This window comes from Thunnus maccoyii, chromosome 19, assembly GCF_910596095.1.
Source record: "Thunnus maccoyii chromosome 19, fThuMac1.1, whole genome shotgun sequence".
NCBI classification, from domain to species: Eukaryota; Metazoa; Chordata; class Actinopteri; order Scombriformes; family Scombridae; genus Thunnus; species Thunnus maccoyii.
Genome location: NC_056551.1, coordinates 18,041,705 through 18,061,474, shown reverse-complemented (window position 1 = coordinate 18,061,474; position 19,770 = coordinate 18,041,705). Strand labels below are relative to the sequence as shown.

At 38.6% G+C, this 19,770-nt stretch overlaps 1 protein-coding gene and 1 long non-coding RNA gene across 2 annotated transcripts; one reads left to right on the top strand and one right to left on the bottom strand.

Moving 5' to 3' along the window:
- Positions 1 to 1,799: 1,799 nt before the first annotated feature.
- LOC121885739 lies at positions 1,800 to 15,054 on the bottom strand. The gene is made up of 3 exons (XR_006092608.1): positions 14,969 to 15,054; positions 9,533 to 9,596; positions 1,800 to 1,871 (listed from the first exon to the last, which is right to left on the bottom strand). It is a non-coding gene; the product is annotated as an uncharacterized LOC121885739 (long non-coding RNA).
- A 5-nt stretch (positions 15,055 to 15,059) lies between these two features.
- On the top strand, positions 15,060 to 19,270 carry LOC121885737 (sphingosine 1-phosphate receptor 3). Its single transcript, XM_042395452.1, has 2 exons — positions 15,060 to 15,254; positions 15,761 to 19,270. Exon 2 carries the CDS (start codon positions 15,838 to 15,840, stop codon positions 16,996 to 16,998), a length of 1,161 nt encoding a protein of 386 aa, XP_042251386.1. The 5' UTR covers positions 15,060 to 15,254; positions 15,761 to 15,837; the 3' UTR covers positions 16,999 to 19,270.
- Positions 19,271 to 19,770: the final 500 nt, after the last annotated feature.

Below are 19,770 nucleotides of genomic sequence, written 5' to 3'. Positions count from 1 at the left end.
TAAACAACCTGCACAGTAATGTGGTTTAAAGAGGTGGTAATAATTGATATTTACAATAGTGATGATCATGCTGCTGAGACTCATTCAGTCTGCCAAGCAAGTGTTTACAGCCAGAGCATTCACAGAGGTGTAGTTATGACATTGACTGAGAGTTTATTGATACTCTACAGTAAACGCATGATTACCACAAAGAAGGTGAAATTACTTTTTCCAAAGTTTTGGTTTCGTCACTCAACTCTTTTTCATGTGTTTAAATGCTAATTTCATTGGTTTTGACTCATGTAGTACTTGTCTGTTTCTCCGCCCTGACCTCTAGTGGAAAACAAGTGGTACTGTAACCAACCCTGTTTGAACTTCATATTAAAAAAAAGAATATGTATGTTTATCTAAATTGATATACCATGTGACACTTAATATGTAGTGAATGAATGTCTAAAATTGATGTTGAAGTGGCTCAAATCAATGTCTGAATATAAGATGGACATATTAGAAATGCTTCCACCTTAATAATATGACTTTATCCCTCTGGGGGGCACTATAGAGTTAAGATTGATCTCTACAGTAGCAAGTCAAAAAATAATTTGACTTCAGTGACTCCTTTACAGTGAAATATACAGTTCAAATTAGTTTAAAAGCTAATGACTAACTACATATTAATAAGCACCGTCATAAAAATATATTTTATATTCAGTGGAAGAGGTTTTCCTTCTTCTAAAAACACCTGGTGAAATAATAGCAAGATAAAATGAAGACATAGACTAAAGACACTGCGGTGGAATCATTTTATGGGACACACGTAGAGTGCAAACCACATCCTTCATGTGGGGCAGAAAAGGTCTGCAGCAGCTGCTTCCTGGTGGTTCATTTAATTTTCCGCAAAGGGTTTACTGATGTGATGAGTTGTTGTGATAAACTGTGCACCTACTCAGTAATGGAGTGACAATGACTCACAGAATGTCACAGGAAGTAATTAAATAAAGAAAAGCTTTGCAGGAGTTACTCTTATCTTTACGCGTCTGTTCTTATTTTTGTCACTGCGAGTCTTATCTGGTTGCAAAGATCTTAATATAAAGTACTTTGCATATTGAAGAGAACTTATCTTTCAGGTTAATCAAAAAAAAAAAAAAAAAAAAAAAAGGGCAGAAAAAAAATATGATCAGAGTTTTAGAATTAAGTTTCAGTAACAAGCAATAATTCTCATTCAGTTCAGTAAAAAGTAGCTCATGACACAATCCCAGCATAACAGATCCGGATGACATACAGCATGTGACATGCAAATATTATCAAGTAACATTATCAAACTTGCCTAAAGCGGTTCTAATCAATATTTGTATATTAACAATGGGTCAGAGGACCATGTGTAATGTGAAAGTTGTCCCTTATACTAATGAACCCACAGAGAATTCTCATCTTTTTGTGCCTTTCAAACTGATGAGAACATATGATTACATCTTGTGCATGCTGGCCCACTGTCACACTGCTGGGACATTGTTGATGTCATTAGTAACACCTGTGTTTGTCTGCCGTGAGAAAAGCCTGCTGTTTTGATTTTACAGGCTGCAACTTAACAGTTTTGGTTCCCTTTCACCAGTGGCAACCACTGCGAGGACATATTTTCAGTAAAAACAAAAAGCTGTGATAAACACGCGATACACAACCTGCCCAGCACCAAATAGTAGATAAACAAAGTTAACTGTCACATGTTTGCAGAACGAGGCAAAAGGGAACTAAATCCGACACCAAGGTAGGGCAGGTAAATGAAAAGCACTTAAATAAATCAATATCTAAAGACAGGCTTACAGATCGGTAACAGGAAGGCAGTCCAAACAGGCACCAGGTCCAGAGGGCAAGGCAGGCAGACACGTCAAAAACTACAGAATACAGACAGAACAGGTGATCAGGATTAGAATACAGGTAACAGGATGAGATGGCTCGAATGCAAAGGCACGTGGCAACAGTGGTGAACCTGCAGGAGGAAATGTATGGCAGAGGACTGGTATATATGCTACTGCTGCTGATGGGATAGTGAGCAGCAGGTGAGGATAATGAGGGAGTGGCAACAGGTGAGCAGGCCTGGAGAGGGAATCAGGTGAGAAAGTCCGGCATCTGGTGGACAGGCGAAGAATGGCAGGAATGAAAAATTCAATAAATAATGCAGGGGGGAAGTGAAAAGAGGCTGGAGACAGGACAAAGGGGCAGACTGAGCAAAATGAATGAGAAAGACAATAGTCATGACAGTTAGCAACAGTTACCCTCAGGAGTTAAAACAGAGTGAATATTGGAATTACATTCATCAGGTCATGCCCCTAAATAGATGACAAATGCTGACAGGATATGCTATTTAGAATTTCCTCTCTACACTTGAATATGAATTTTGAAGATTTGATCATTGAGGATAGATACAAAACATATATCACACATTATATGTGTTTTAACCTTAAAAAAGTCAGGTGTCAGGAACCAGGGGTGTACTGGGAAAGAAATTCGGCCCTGGACTTACCCGCTGGGACTGGCCCGGGGAGTGTATACATGTCCAGTATATAACTTGATTGTGATTGGCCAGTGAACTCAGCCCCAGAACATGAACACAGCACGCTCTCAAGCACACCCCGAATTCAAAGCACACAGAGAGAGCCGGTAAAGAGACAGACAGGGCCGGTATAACCTTTATGGATTTTTTTAACGGTCCAGTACACCACTGAACTTAAGTGTTATTATCCAACCACACACACACTCTTGTTGAAAATAAAATGGTCTTTCATCTCAGCCGTCAGTTAGAGTGTGAGACAAGCACACAATTTTTGGTTTGTTTGTACATTTGCACCAAGCAGACAAAGTGTTAAATACGTATGTGTGTGTGTGTACACACGACTTCCTGAACCTCAACCCTCCTGAGGTGTGACTTCCTGACTTTTTCACCTGCAGTCCTTTCTGGGTTCCTCTCTCTGTTACTACTTACGTAGTCACCCCCCTGATGATCCTCAAGGCCCACTGTTGGTACACACAGAGTGGTCCTTGCCGTGTCTGGTTTTGTGTGTGCGTGTGTACTTTCACACACAAAGGAATGCCTGCAGCATTTCTAATGGGACATCCTCTGAGGAAGCAGTAAGACAATGCAAGTACACAATGCAGCTAAAAGTAAGACCACAGGGGCTGTTGGAGGTAACGCAGTCTGATGTTCTCTGTGGGGTTTCTGGGGGTCCGATGAGGAAACAGCTTCAAAACAAAAGGCCTTGCAAAAGCAACAATTCTTCTGTGACAATATCTCAAATACAAAGAACAATATGCATGACATAATTAGAAAGCATTTTGCGCTGAACAAACCTGTAATAAACATATAGCAACAGGCTCATGACAGATGTCATATTTGACAAAAAGCTACACATGGCTAATTTCTTGCTATAAGTGATTATTTTTCTACTCAGTGGCAGCTGTACTGAGCTGTAAACACAGCACTGACATATTATCACCTTGGAAAGTTGACATGATATGTGTTTGCAAACACATCCTGTAGATGTGATGCAACCTTGTCATTCATTTGAAGTCTGTGAAAATGTAAATTAAATATTCGTTCTCCTTTTAGCTCTGATGAGTGAACTCATGAGAAACATATCTAGCTCTTCAGCTGCTCAGTGCTCCATTATGTTCACCAGCCATTCACTAACTTTGTCTGTTGTTTAGTGCTGAGAAGGTAGTGTAGAGTGGAGTGAAGTAGTGTGCTGTAAAACCCTAACAACAGAGCTAAAAGATGCTAAAACACTACATAAAGCTAAGGGGAACTGCAGAGTTGGGTAATAATTCTCTGGGTTCATCATTACAAGCGACTCATTTCACATTACACATAGTGATTTGATCAGTTGTTAATATAAAAACATTTGTTTTCATCCAGTTTTCTAAAGTTTTAATATCATGCGTTCCTTTGTCCTTATTTTGCTCAAAATGACTGGGAGGGTAAGCAGAGTCATTTTTTATTTATAGTGTTGTAATGTGGTGTTACCCAAAGCAACTTCTCCACAGCTATTTCAAAAAAAGAAAAGATCATTACAGTAAGTCCTAAATTCACAGTAAAGACTCTCCTCCCAGTCATTGTGCCCAGAACGTTTCAAGAATTGCATGTCTGCAGTGGATCACATAGGACAGCAGCAATTATTTTTTATCATCAATTAACTAAGGTGACATGGACCCCAGGAAGCTGTGCTTTAGGGCACAGCTAATGAAGATGCTAACAAATAAACATATTAACAATAAACAGATGTCTTCAGATGTCTTGTTAAGTCTGACCAACAGTCCAAAGTCCAAACCTCAACTATATAAAACAGAAAAAGCAGAAAATATTGGGCATTTTTGCAAGAAAAAAACAGACTTATATGATTAATCCATCGATTAATTAATTAAAACAGTTGCTGATTAATTTTTTACCAGTCAATTTCAGCTCTAATCATAACGAGCTGCTCAAACCACTACAATTCTCTCCACTCAGTATGAATGAGCAGAGGACTAATACTAGTTTTCTCTGACTACTGAGGTATAAATTCTACAATCTTAAAGAGTAATGTCAGCGAACAGATGATACCTCTCCTTTCTTTCCAGTTGCAGGTTAGAGCAAAAGCTGGACAGTAAATCTAAACTCTCGCTTTGCGGGTCAGCTTGCAGACAGTGTTGGTGCAGGCTTTTGTCTACTGGAAAAAAAATTTTTTACCTTGAAATGCAAGTCATTCAAGGGTAAGCTTGTTCTCCTTTTACAGCATGGGTGCATGTTAGAGACAATGTTCAAGGTTTTCTTTTTTTTTTTGGTGTCACCATCGGAGGAATCTGTTAAATTTCTGAGAAGTTAACTGCTGCTATTGATGAGGTAACTTTCATTACCTCTTTTTGAGGCAGTGCCAGACTAGATCAACTTCTTATGAGCAGAGAAGTACATGCAGTCACTTCCTGTGTCTTGTTTGACTTTACAGCCATGCCCTCTATTATATTATTAGACATCATGCTGTTCTGAGACATAACCCAATCTCTAAACACATCTAAGTTAACACATTATTAGAGAGTTTAGTGCAGGAGCAGCATTTTTCACACATTATTAGAGAGTTTAGTGCAGGAGCAGCATTTTTCACAGCTGTAGACAGTCAGTGACAGTTTTTGCTCATCGGCACCAGGAGATCACTCCGACCCCGAGACAGTCCTTCTATAATCGTCAATGGCAGCCTAAACTAAAGTGTGTGTGTGTGCCTTGAGAGCGCCAGGGTCAGGAAGGCACCAGCCATATGGCCTCTAATGAAATATGTATACGGTATGGTATCCCAAACAGTTTCCTCTGGAAGGTTTTACCACACAAAGCATTTTCACAGTTGTTACCTGTGAGGTCAAGTCCACCATTTAACATGTCAGCCTAAATCATGACAAAACCCCTCAGTACAAAAGGTACAATAAGCTGACATCTACAAGATAATAGCACAGTAAAGTCAATGTCTCCAGGAGGACCAGTTCCTCTTTATAGTTCATTCATATCTATTCTTAACAATGACGTGATACAATAAGTGATAAAACCACTTTCATATTGTTCTCTTTTCTGGGGAAACTAGGGAAAATTTGATTTTTTTTTTTAATCACATGTTGATCGTTCTCACCATCTCATCGCCCACCTCTTGCTGGAAACAATATACACACACACACACACACACACACACACATACAAACATTTGCTTAGGTCCCTCTGGGGACATTACATAGACTTACATTAGTTTCCCAGAGACCCCAACCATTGTATGTGATGTGCTATTGTGTGTAGCTTTGTATTTTGTATAATGTGTTCTGTGTGTTTTTTTTGCTTCGTACTGTTTGTTGTTGTGCTGTTGTATGTTTTGATAGTGGGGGAGTGAAGATGTAAATTAGCTTTCAGCTAACTCTGGTGCAGTGCATCATTTATGTTAAAAACTGTGCACTGCCCTGATAAATAAATACAATACATAACCACTGACCCAAAAATCAGACATTTAGCAACTGGGGATTGCGGATTTAGTCTGAAATTTGTTTGTGAAAGTAGCCTATGACACATTCTCACACACACACACAGCAGATTGTTTCATTTTGTCACCTGTCAATGGTGTTATATCCCTTTGTGCATACTTCAGCATTGTGGTTATCCACCAGAAGCTGTCATAAATTGACTTCTTGTTCAGTTTTAAGTTACATTTTTAAGATTCATTGTTTAGATCTTGATCATTTTTAACCATATATTTTGACCAGATGAAGAATTTTAGTCATTGGACATCTAGATCAGACATACTGGTCTGTGCTCTAGTTCACTGACAGTCACATGTTTGCATGATTCTTTTAAATGTGTGGATATGTGAGATACATATGAAATACTGGCATGCATGCTGCTGTGTATAAATCACTAATGTACAGCTACAGTACATATAATCTGCCAAGCTATAATGGTTCCCAGTACACTTACTATGCATCTTAGTCATTTCCTACCTAGCTAAAGAGCAGGTTTATTGATTCTATCACCAGGAAGCAAAGAGATAACAAATAGTCTTTATGTCTCTTGAGCAGAGTCAGATTAAATCACAGGTGGAATATGTTCGACCCCAAATAAAAAAATACATTTTATTCTTTAACTATGTCACTATGAGGTATGAAGACAGACATAGAAAAGAAATCAAATTTAAAAATTGTTTTATTGTAAAGAACCATATATAAGGCTGTTACACAACCTAGATGATATTATATTGATCCAACAGACCATCTACTTTAGATAATTTTATTATATAAAACTAATGTTGTCTGATGTTGTCTGACTTTTGCTGAAAAGTAATTCGTGTTAATGGTGGCTTTCACTGGTGCATTTTCGATAGACATACTGTAGATTATGAAAGATTGATGAAAAGGCAGAGCAGGGATGATAACAATATTGATTTGAAATGCATTTTAGACTTCAGGACTCACTCACCTGCAATATGGTGGCTGAACTCTCAAAATAATGTTTTTTTTCTCATGTCATTAGTCAGTTGTGGATGAATATAACTTTAATTATAAAAAAATGCCTAAAAAAATAAATTGCTTAAACTTTCAACACATTCTAGGTTAAGTTTTGGTGTATCTCTACAATTTTGAACTTAGATATACAGTCCAGACAGTAGGTATTTGGACAGTTACACACTTTTTGTTCTTCGGGCTTTGTGCTTCAGCACATTCAGTTTGAAATAAAATAATGGATACTACATTTAAATGCCATGTCTCAGCTTAAGACTGAGTAGATTTACGTCAACACTGAAAGAACTATGCTGGAGATACAGCCCTTTTAACACATAGTGCCCACAGTTTGTCTAACTGTCCAAATACTTAACAGTCTGGACTGTAGTTTGTCTCATGGTTACACTGAACCACTGAGACCCAAATATTAGATTCTCTCTCTCTAGATAGATATTAGATTCTCAGGCTGAAATAAATAGATTGTTTTTTCTGCTGCTGCAGAGTCTTCCCTGGAGTAAAAGTGAAGATGTAGGTCTGCTACCATATTTAGATACATTAGCTGAACTGGAGTTGCTTGATTATTTCATGATTGCTAGAACTATGAAAAATATTTTAAAAATGATTTCCCCTTTATATATTTATATTTGTATTAATACATTGGATTACAGGACAGAAGGAGTTGGAGGGGGGAGGGCAACTGAGTGAAAGATCAATAAATATAATGCATATAGCTCAGTGATATTAAGGGCTCAATATGAACTTTGTCCTGTTCTCCACAGACTGCAGACTCCTCTCTAGTTAACGACGATATAATAGTCATCCATTCAGCAGTAAGACAGGCAATGACCAATGACTGCTGGACATCAATACAACAAGCTCTGAGCACTGTAGTCCTAATGGGTCTGAGAGTGAAAAGCATTGCTCGACCTCGTGATAGATGGGCTATTGCTGTACACTCGCATTAACTGTCTGGGAGGCCAATGCAATTGCACTCTCTCTCAACAAAAAGGAAAGGAAACGGCTTTGCTTGCTACTTAATGCAGTTGAGGATGAGACTGAGGCTTATCAGGGCCAAAATAAAGTCTCAACATAAGGTCACGATAGTGTAATAGTAAATACAAGGAACAGTTTTAAGCTTTTCTAAGAACAGTAGTCTCATAATCTGACAGGGACATACTGAACTTCACTTTTGGCCAGAAGATGTAACCACTAAGTTCTTCTAAAAGCTATAACTGTAGCCTAACATACTTAGAAACCTTTCAGGTGTTGTTGTAGATCACTGTGTCATAAAGTCTTTACTGAGATCGACCAGGTCTCTACAGGTTCCCAACAAACAATGGTTGGGTGGGTGATGTTGTGTTCCTGGACAAAAGTGATCCCGGTTGGATGGCAAAAACCACTGCTGAAAGCTCTACTATAAGTGGCCGAGACAAACTCCACTCAAGCCTCCTTCTGACTAAATTATTAAATTATAATTGGTGATAAGTCAAAACATGATCAAATGTCCTACACCATTTGCACGGAACTTGCACAATTTGTACGGAACCACATCAGAATTTTCAAAAGTGACTAAACAAACACAAATAATCACCTAGGACACAGAAAAAGCGTAGAGAACTTGAGGCCAAAGGAGAAGCTGTGGTTTCATGTACCCAGCAGACATCCCTAAATTTTAATCTCAATGATAAAAAAAGCAGAATTTCAAAGGTTCCGCGAAAAGTGTTGTAAGTGATGATCAGAGTGCAAAGTCATAAAACATCAGTATGAAGCTGGTAGATGTCCTGGTGGAAGAATATATATGGATGTAAGAATGTAAGAAGAGGAGGATGTATTGATATAAAAAGGAAAGCCAAGAGAGACTCATGGTCTCTCTTTTTGGGCTTCCTTTTTGGGTCGTCATTTGAGGCCCTTTTGTCAGTTTGCCTTTTTTGTATCTCTAACTATTTACTCAAGTTTTTGTATTTTACTTTTTGTATTTTGCATTACTCATTTTTGTAAAAACCAAATAAAACTGGCTTGTATTTTTATGCACTCCAACCAAAGTTCCTGACTAGCGCTCATCTCTGAGGTCTTATAATCTCTTTCCAGGTAAGAGGGCGCACCCCTGGGATATGGCTGACATGAGATTTAAATTTTATTTAAATTGTAAATTTATAATGAATTTTTCTAAGGATAAACTTGCTGCACATGTGATAGAGGTATAATATCAGTACAGAATCAGGTTGAAAGGTTTAATATAGGTCTTTAATTGGCTGAACTTTTAGGGCCAGGGCATCGAAGCCGCCTTATAAAACCAGGCAAGTGCCCTCGACTGTCAGAGTGGACCTCCTCCAGTGATGACCTGTTAGAAGGCCATCTTGGAGAACTTTCAAACCTCTAACACCTATTTGCACCAGTACACTTCGTTGCGACCCATGCTGTCATGCATTCCTGACTACATAGGCCCGTTTAGAATGGTTCAACGACAGCTGGTGATTATAGAAGCCAGGCTGAACTCTGGTTCCCTAAGCAAGGCTAGGATGGTCTCACATGTAGATTTTGGGAACCCATTCGATACCTTGGTCAGAGGTAGACAGCCGTCTGCCAGTGCCTTATCCACGTCGGCAGGGGGTATCGCTTATCTGAAGGCAGAAACCATAAATTGAAATCATGAAAATCAACTCAAGTTTCTTTTAAACAGATGTGTACAGTATTATGTAGACATGCTTTGAGGTTGTAGCATTAGCATTAGCCTGCTGCAACATCTTAATGGAAACTGGAGCGAAGTTCATCAGATGGAATTAAAAGAGTTAAGATTATCTACAGGAAGTTGTACTTTAGATGATTATCCTTTCCTGTTTTGTTTATCTTCATAAAATACTGTTGCACGGCAGTATTGACTCAGCGCGATTCAGTAAAAATGATGCATGTCTTGTATTTACTAAATTACTTAATGTGTTTGCTGTGTGTTTGATTATAAATAATTTATTATCAAGATTATCTTGAAAGTGGCACATTGTTAAAAGGTATAACAGTCAGTTGGACCATTTTGGAAAGTATAGCATATTAAATTGTTAATCTAGACATACATATTTATGTATGTACAATTTATATTTAAAGCTAAAGAATGTACACTGTATAAACCTGAGCAGAATAGCTAAATAATTCTGCTGTTCCCTGCAAATGAACCAACATCAAAAACACTGAAAACACCACAAACAAAAGCAGGTTGGTTGTTTAAAGTTTAAGACAGCTCACTGGACATTATTTTATGTTAAATTCATTGCATGTTCTTATATGTTTTGTTTGTAAATTGTTGTGAAAGAACCAAAAAACCCTGCACACTGTTGATCACTTGGATTCACTTTATTTACAATGTTTTGATCTGTTTTTTGGTTCTTTCATATTCTTCATACCATCACTACTAACAAACACAATGCAGCTCTCTCTCACTGAACTTTTAGTGACAGGTAATAATTCATCTACTAATTTATAGATCAGAGACTATTTCACCATTAGACCATTTGAACACTTATTTCTAGAAAAGGGATGTGCACAGTCTGGACTAAAATCCATGTATTAACAACTTATTAACACTTACCTTTATAAACACTTGCCTATTTATGACTTATTAATGACTTACTAACCTTTATAACTGCAATATTACCAAACAGAAAGGAAAAATATCCACAAATTGAATTTTTCACAATCTACCGACCCCAAATTTGTTCTTTTAAATGGCCTATAACTGATCTGCAAGGCGTTAGTTAGTCATTCATTAGGCATTAATGAAGCCATTAGTTACAATGAATAAGCCCTTTATAAAGGGTGCCTAATTAGAAAGTGGTACCACAAAAACGTATACTATCAGAATATTTTCATAGATGCTATAATCACTAAGAAAACAAGAGCTTTAAATTTTTGGGTGGGGTTGAATTTGACAGGACTATATGACACTGTATTTCTGGTATTCTTGTTCAATATGTACTGTATGTGGGGGTGGGCAAAACATTATGAGTGCTCACGTGCAGTAGAGCAGGCACCAACCTTGACTGGGAACCATGCAATTATCACAGAAGCCCTTAAAACTAGCCTACTACAGAAAAACTGTGGCTTCTGGGTTTTTTTTTTTTTTTACATGTTCAGTATTAAGTGATTTCAGTCCATTAATTTCATGCTTATATGGTAATGTCAGCCAGTTTGACACTGAAAAGCCACTGTAGTATTATTGAAGTCAGACCCATTGGCAGAATCTCAATAAAAACCATGCGATTAATCTCTCAGCTGGAAACAAATGAAAATGGAAAATTAAAAGTACTGCACTTAATGGTGATAGAACTAAAGGTAAGGGCACTAAATATCACTGCAGCAGAGGGAAATGACAGAACTAAAGACCTATTTCAGTTTGTGTGGCCTTCTAAAGTTGGCAGATCCTAGACTAAACTGTGCCACAGCTGAAATTATGCCTCAGAAACGCCGCTCAGGCCTTGTTCTGTTAGGTTTCATGCAAGAGACCGCCGAGCCTAGAAATACTGCTGCCACAAAGCCACAAGGCAGGAGGGGACTGTCCGCCTCAGATTTGTAGCCCAGACTCATGGGGTGTGTTTTTGCCTCAAAATGGCGGGGGTGAAATTAAAGGCAGGGTTTTCATGTAATTGCACATGGATGTGCCCACTGCCCACGGCTCTGACCCCAGCTCTTGCACTCTAATGAAGGGTTGAGAGCCTGAACAAGGCAAACCCCGGCAGGGTAATGGCTACAATGATGCTGGCCAAATAGATTTTGTAATGTTCTTATAGTACTAAACTAAGCGGCTCTTATCTTTATTCTATCCGGCCTTTCTCATTTAACCATTAGTTCTCTGCTTTGAACGAGAGGCTGTTATGCTTTATACATGTAGGCGTTTTTTTTAAGTGCACGCTGCTTTTATATTGCATTATGATTAATAATGAATATCTTTATATGTTAATGCCCTGAGTCAAGGGTTGTTAGTTAAATGCTCTATATCTATATCGACAGACAGCAAGCAGATCCTGTATTAAGCATCTTTGAGAGAAAATATACACAGTATTAATATAGACTGTGTCATAAATATGTTATCTTCAATTTCTACTGTATCATTTTATTTTTCACTGTCAACCTCAAACAAACATCAAAATGTCAAGTTCCAAGTTTGCTCAGTTGTTGCACTGAAGTACAATTTTAATGTTTGCTTGAGTATTTCCATTTTTTGCTGCTTCATACTTCTACTCCACTACATTTCACAGACAATTTATACTTTATACTCCTTATTTGACAGCTGTAAATCTTGGTTACATTGCAGATCATCCTATAAAATGTGATGCATTGTTATAAATTAGACTATCCAACTGTATATAAAGGATGGCTGCAACAATCAACTGCTGCTTACATACATGGCTTAATAAAACAGATTCTGAGACTATTAGTTAAACGATGTAATATACAGTATAATAATGTACCATATAAAGGGGACATTCTGCTGCATGTTAAGAACTTTTACTTTTGATTCTTAGTACATGTTGTTTATAATAGCCTGCTTCTGTATTTTATTTCAGTTCAAATTTGATTGCACGGCTATAACCAGTAATTTCTCAGTTCTACAGTGTGATATTTCTACTTTGCCTTAAATGAAGGATGTGAAGTCTTCTTCCACCACTGACAGTGACACACAGAAACTGTATACTGTATAAAGTCTGGGGCCGGCAGTAGCTGAGCAGTGGAAACTTTCCCTGAGGGATGGTTTTACCAGCTGTGAGGCCAGCTACTGTGAGGGAAGGAAGGCTATATTGCGCAGTACTTTCAAATGAGGGGTTGCAGCTTGTAGGTTTATACTTAAATAATATAGCATTATAATAGCAGGAAATCACACATATGCTGCATTGATGATTTAAGCGAGACATGCAGCTCCTGAAGGTGGAAAAATGTCAGCTGCTGGAGAACTTTAATTATTGTCCTGCTGACAAAGATGACAGGAAAAGTCGGCCTGGCTGAAACCAAAGAAGTGGTTGCCTACAAAGTAACAGTTTAGTGAGGGTGGTCCTGCAAAAGTGAAAACCCTCCACCCATGCTCTTCTTCAGTAGTCTATGAATACACATAGACATAGACTCACTCTAACCACATATTATGGGTTTGTACTTGCTGATGGTTTCATATTTGGCCCAAAGTTTATGTAAATGCAGATGCTAGCCCCACATCACTGTAGTTTGCTGAAAAACCCAAGGTTTTTCCAACCATGTTCCCGGTCTGTTAATCCAGCTGCCTTTACGTAGACCCACTCTGTGATTGGTCCCAGATTTGCTGTGGGTCCAGAGTAACTATTTGGCTTTTTCCCTGAGATTTTCCCATTGCTGCTGGCACAGTGCGACCTGCAGGAAATGACTGAGAATTGTGACTCTAACAATGCTAATGGACCAATGCCAGACCACAGCTGTTTATTCAACCACACACAACATTCTTCTGGGTTAATAACCACAGACATGGGAAGATATCTACTATTTAATGATTTGGTCTGACACACAGTACAGTATGTGCTTCGTTTGGGGAAAATGTGTTGCACTCTATGAAGTAAAGCAATAGGATTCTTAGCCTTTTAGTCATATTCTAGTGCACGATGACTCAGTTATTCTTGGTGCAAGTTCTGGATTTTGTTTGAAGATAAAGTTTATTTTCTTAGTCACATTTCGGTCATTTTATGTTTAGTTTCAGTCAGGGAAGTCTTAAAATCTCAGCAGTGTAGTTTCCACTTTGTCATATCTATTTTAGAGAGTCAGCATCTGTCCTTCTGCCTCCCAGACTCTCTCTGAGCCCCACTCCTTGCTGCCAGCCCTGCCCATCCTTCCTGGATATGAGGTCATGACAGACGGACCAGAACAAAGGATGGACTGCAGTCATCTTAACTTAAACTCTGACAGCATATCTTATGCTCGCTCGTTTTCTCTTTCTTGCTCTTGTCCACATGTCAAGTAGAATCACAGCAGGGAAAATGTCAAATCAGCCGCAGCAACACTGCTGGTAGACTAAAAGCTTTTGTTAATATACTTATGATGTGTTGGTAAATCTGCAGAGACAAGGCTTAGGCCTAGTTGCTTGGTACTCATATTACATTTTCTTGAACTTTGGACAGAATATCACTGGATAGTTAGAGGTTTCAGAGAGTATGGTTTTAGTTTTCTATTTTTTTCACGTCCTATTCTGATTTTTTTTTCTTTTATCGTTTCTTATTCATGTTTTTTTTATGTGTAAGTAAATCTGCAGAGTCAAAGCTGGCTGCTTAGTATTCATATTACATTTGCTTCAGCTTTGGACTAGGGGTGCAACTAACGATTATTTTGATTATCAATACATCTGCCGTTTATTTGCTCGATTAATACATTAGTTGTTTGGTTCATAAAATGTCAGCAAATGGTGAGAAATGCCGATCACTGTTTTCCAGAGCCCGAGGTGATGTCGTCAAATGTCTTGTTTTATCCACAACTCACCAAGATATTCACTTCACTGTCATGGAAGACTGAACAAACTGAAATCAGCTGAAATTAGAGAGTTTGGACAAAAATAGTTAATTTAATAGTTAGTTTACTCTACGTTGGACAGAATATTACTGAGAGGTATTAGAGAGTATTGTTCTAGTATTACTCCAGTTCCCATTCTCATTTCTTTATTTTATTATTTATGGACAGCTACTTCATTTAGTCACTTATCACTTTTGTCACTAGCTAACTGGTTAACTAGCTAGCTAAACTAGCTAGCTAATTTTACAGTTAGTTAGTTTAAATTATTTCCACTCACAATCCCTTTAAGGAACCGAAATCATGTCAATGAACTATTTTCTGACTCATGTAACTTTGAGTAGATAAATGACATAATTGGAGGAAATACAGCAGGCTAACTTCCGAAAAAAAAATGGTTAGAACCATATGTAACCATATGTGGTACAAAAACTGTGATAATGAGTCACTGCAGCCTATCTTGCAGGCATGATGAGTTTCCACATACCTCCTGGTTTTTGATAGGCTTCATGAATTGAGCTGACCCGCCAAGCAGCCTCTCTCTGCCCGGGGCTGAGGGAGGGAGGGAGGGGTCTGACTTCCAGCCAACCGTCCACAGCTCCGGAGTTTAGAGATCAGTAAAAGATGATGAGCTGCTCTCCTCCGGCGAGCGACAAGGAATTAAAGTTCATTATCACACAAGAATACGGAGAAACGACTAACTCAGCAATGCAATGTGTGTCTTTGAGTGTGAGTTTAACTTTCAACTAAAACCGAACTGCGAGCATCCCACGGTGAGTTGTGTTCAGGCTGTCATTTGGGGGAAAAAACTGAGCTGCTTGAGTCGGCAAAAATAGGCTAATTACAAATATGCTGTCTAATTTCTTGTAAGTGAAATCGACCATTTATAGCTAACAGTATGTTACTGTGATTCAAAATGTCTAGTCGTGTATGAAACGTAGAGGTAAAGATTAAGTTGCAATTTAAAAGGAGCCTTCTTGGTAGTTTGCCTTTTAGGCAATAGTCCAAGATTCCTGTGTAAACAAACAGCATCATGGTCTATTTTATGGTGTTTTAAATGATGGTGTAGGCTACATGTTATCTTCTATATATATTTTTTTAAAGTTTTGGTATTTTGCCAAACAATTAGGCAATGTGTTTCCAGTGGAATTAGAGCAACTAGATTATTCATTTTAAAACCATCAGACAAACTGAATTTCCTCATAAGGTCAACATAATGAGCAATAAATTGGCTGCTTTCTTTAATAATAACTTATGTTCCTCACATCTTCCACTGCAGCTGAACACGGTGGAACTGCTGACACTGGACTCCTTGCTCACTTCTGACATCCAGTGTCAGCATCCGGTGCTTTGAAGATGATCAACTCTCGGATACGCCTCCACTACAACTACACAGGTAAGCTGGACCACCGGCCCAGCACGGACACAAGCGCTGGCACTGTGGACACCAAAACCGTTGTGTTCCTCATCATATGCAGCTTCATCGTTTTGGAGAACCTCACCGTGCTGGTAGCCATATGGAGAAACCACAGGTTCCACAACCGCATGTACTTCTTCATCGCTAACCTGGCGCTGTGCGACCTGCTCGCTGGAGTAGCTTACCTGGTCAACCTGCTGCTGTCAGGAGAGAAGACCCTGCAGCTGTCACCTGCTCTCTGGTTTGTCAGAGAGGGCAGCATGTTTGTAGCACTCGGTGCCTCCATTTTCAGTCTCCTGGCCATTGCAATAGAACGACACCTGACTATGATCAAAATGAGGCCTTATGATGCCAACAAGAATTACAGAGTGTTTCTGCTCATAGGGACCTGCTGGCTGATAGCTATATCTCTTGGAGCTTTGCCTATTCTTGGCTGGAACTGCCTGGACAACCTCCCTGATTGCTCCACCGTCCTCCCCCTCTACACCAAGAAATATGTAGCTTTCTGTATCATTGTTTTCATAATTTTGCTCTCAGCCGTGTCAATCCTTTACGCCCGCATCTACATCCTGGTGAAGTCCAGCAGCCAAAAGGTCAGCAAGCACAGCAACTCAGAGCATGCAATGTCCCTGCTGCGCACTGTCATCATTGTAGTTGGGGTTTTTATTGCCTGCTGGACGCCCATCTTTATCCTGCTCCTGGTAGATGTGGCATGTGTGCACCGCGAGGGCTGCCCTATCCTCTACCAGGCTGACTGGTTCATTGCAGTGGCTGTGCTCAACTCGGCCATGAATCCGGTCATTTACACTCTGGCCAGCCGTGAGATGAGACGGGCCTTCCTGGGTCTGGTGTGTGGTATTTGCTTCAGAGGGAAGGCTTCTGTCAATGGCAGCGGGAACAAGCAGTCTCTGGAGCCCAGCCGCAGCAGGAGCAAGTCGTGGAGCAGCCAGAACAATCCCAACCAGAACCAACAAAGCTCCAGGCAGGTGGAGATGGAGAAGGGGCAGGAAACGGACACGAATCATGGAGAGGTCTCAGTGGTGGCAGGAACCAGCAGAGGTGCTGCTGAGATCGTCCAGGACAGTGAGAGAAAAGACTGAAATGGGGGACAAAGATACCTGCAGTAGGAAGGTTATGTGCTCATGGGCAGTTCTCACAGCGGACAGAATTGATGACAAAAAGAAATTTGAGTTGTGATTAATATAGAATGAATAATTTCTTGAATGAGATGTTGACTAAAGGCCTACACTGCAAGGAAATGGTTTCTCCTTTGTGCTTGATATTGATATGTCTGCATCATCCATGATTGGGAAGCTCGTTAAAAGTCTACACTTGGCATTACACTGAGTAATGTATGAGGCCAATATGTTCAATGACTGAATATCACCTTTTTGTCAATTAGCTCATATTTACCAATGAATGGTGGTCTCAGCCTTGACAGAAAAATCATTTACCTCTGTGGTTACAGGTGTGAACATTCCAGACAATTAAGAAGTGACAAAAACCTGCAATGAATTACAGTAAAAGTGCAATTATAATACTGCAAGTTATGTAATGATGAATGAGTGATTGTAAACAGTTATTGGTGTAATGAGAAGTTATTTATTACTCTATGCAGTATATTCTGTAATTTTATATTTAGTCAATAATACTTACTATAGTATTCTGTGCAGAGATGATGTGATAAAAGGAGATAAAAACACCTTTTGGAGATTCAAACCTACTACCTGTTTCACTATATCAGGAGCATCATGTTCAAAATGACAGAACTGCATCTGTTATTCACTACAAAAGCTTCATGATTCTTATGTCGCTCGTTCAACATCAGTCGTTTTTAGTGATACCAGGGCTCCCTCTGCTGGCTAGTAATGGTAGTTAATATCCTCAATGCTGACTAGATGTTTTCACAACATGCATGTTCAGGACAGAATCTCTTAATCTTATTTTTGCACCAAATTGAACTTGTTGTGAATGTGAGTTTGTGGGCTTATTACAGATATTGAAATGTTTTGTATCGAATCTAAAAGCATGAAGCAGGTAAACTGTCTTAAAAGGCATGTGAATGCAGTTTAGCATGTGAAATGGAAACAGTTAAAATAGATGCAGCTATTTATATGATGCAAACTATTAGCTTTGATATTATAAAGTGAAATTAAAGGGTAAACGTACTGTATAAAAATTATTTACCTGGATCACCTCATGTGGCCAGTAGAGAGTGCAGTTCTGCCTTGTCATGCGCAATACCCTCCTCGCTTCTTTGAGAGAGTATCCTAAAGGGTCAGTTCACCCAAAATACAAATAAACATATTTTTTCAATTATTTGTAGTGGTATCTATCTAGCCATGCAGATATTACTTGTTTTATGTGTCCAGGTTTAGACCTGGACACATGAGATTTAGTCCCCCTCTAATTTCTGCTTCCAGCAAAATGAATGAAAAAATATCCCTGTTACTTTCACAGATATAATCCAACCACTGCGGACGGCTTTCATTGGAACTACTTTCTACCAAAGAAATAGTCCCTATGAAAACTTCTCCAAAGTTACAAGGATATTGTTTATGATGTGAGATGTTCCTCTGAATTCATTTGCGTGGCTAGATATCACCAGAAATAAGTGAGAAAACATGTTTTTTCATAATTTGCATCAACCGACCCTTTAGAGTTTTAGAGGAAAATGAGATGACAGTGTGTCTAAGTGCTGCGTCTACAATAAATGTGTTATTGATTATCACAGTACAGACAACAAAAGAGATTCTACACATTCACGGTTTTATTGCCAACAGTCATACAGAATAATGATAAACCCATACAACCAAAAGATTAAATCTGTAAACATCATTTGGACTCGTTTCTTTGTTTTTATTTCCTTTTTTTTCTATACCTGTTCCAAAATAGTGAGTTTTTGTGTGATTCTGTCTGACAAAGATTTATATTTAGAATCTGGAAATGATACATTTATAATATATAATAGAGAGGGAGGGAGAGAAAGAGACAGAGAGAGAAAACAGTAGTCTCAAGCAGCAACACGCAGCAGGGCAAAACACAACCTCTAGTGAACAGGCATGCCCCATTGAAGATCAGCTATTGCACTTTGAAGAGAGAGAGAAAAAGAAATAAAAACACCATTTGTACAAATAAAAGGCACATTTTCATCAACAGAAATCTGGAAAAAGCCATGTTTCTTATTTGTGTCCCAGCTTGTTTGGATGTATAATTAATCAGCGTGTTATCAGAGAGATTCAAGTATGGAGTTGTTTCCTGCTATATATATATGTATATATATATATATATATATACGCTTTGTTCAAAACTGCACATTTTGCCAAGTTCTACAATTTTGCTCTTCAGAAATAAAGACTGATCTTAAAATTATTCATTACATTAGCAAAGTGCTTTTTTCAAAAGTTCAATTAGCGCATTTATGTCTTCTTCCAAGATATTAGATTTGATGAAATCATGTCACAAAGAATCGGACAAAGTAAAAATCAACGGATAACTGTCGAAAAAAACCTCATTGATTCTTTGCACCCTTTTCTTCTCCCCTTTCTCTTAGAACAAAAATTCCTCAAAGGAATCCTGAGAAGCAAACTGGGACATGGGACACAAAGAATCAAGGAAAAGTCTTATCGGCTTAAACCGAAATGAATCTGGTGGATATTTTTATAACGAGCCCGATACTGCTCTTTGCTAAATATGTGTTGTTGTGAGATGCATGTACTGTACACTCCCTCTTGCAGCAAAATACAGGCACGTTATATTACATTGCATCTGTCTTGTCAAACTCATTGAACACATGCTGATTTTGGTTCAATTGAAGTGGTCCAGTGCATATCAAATACAATGCCCCCATTCATTTGGTATCCATCAGAGTA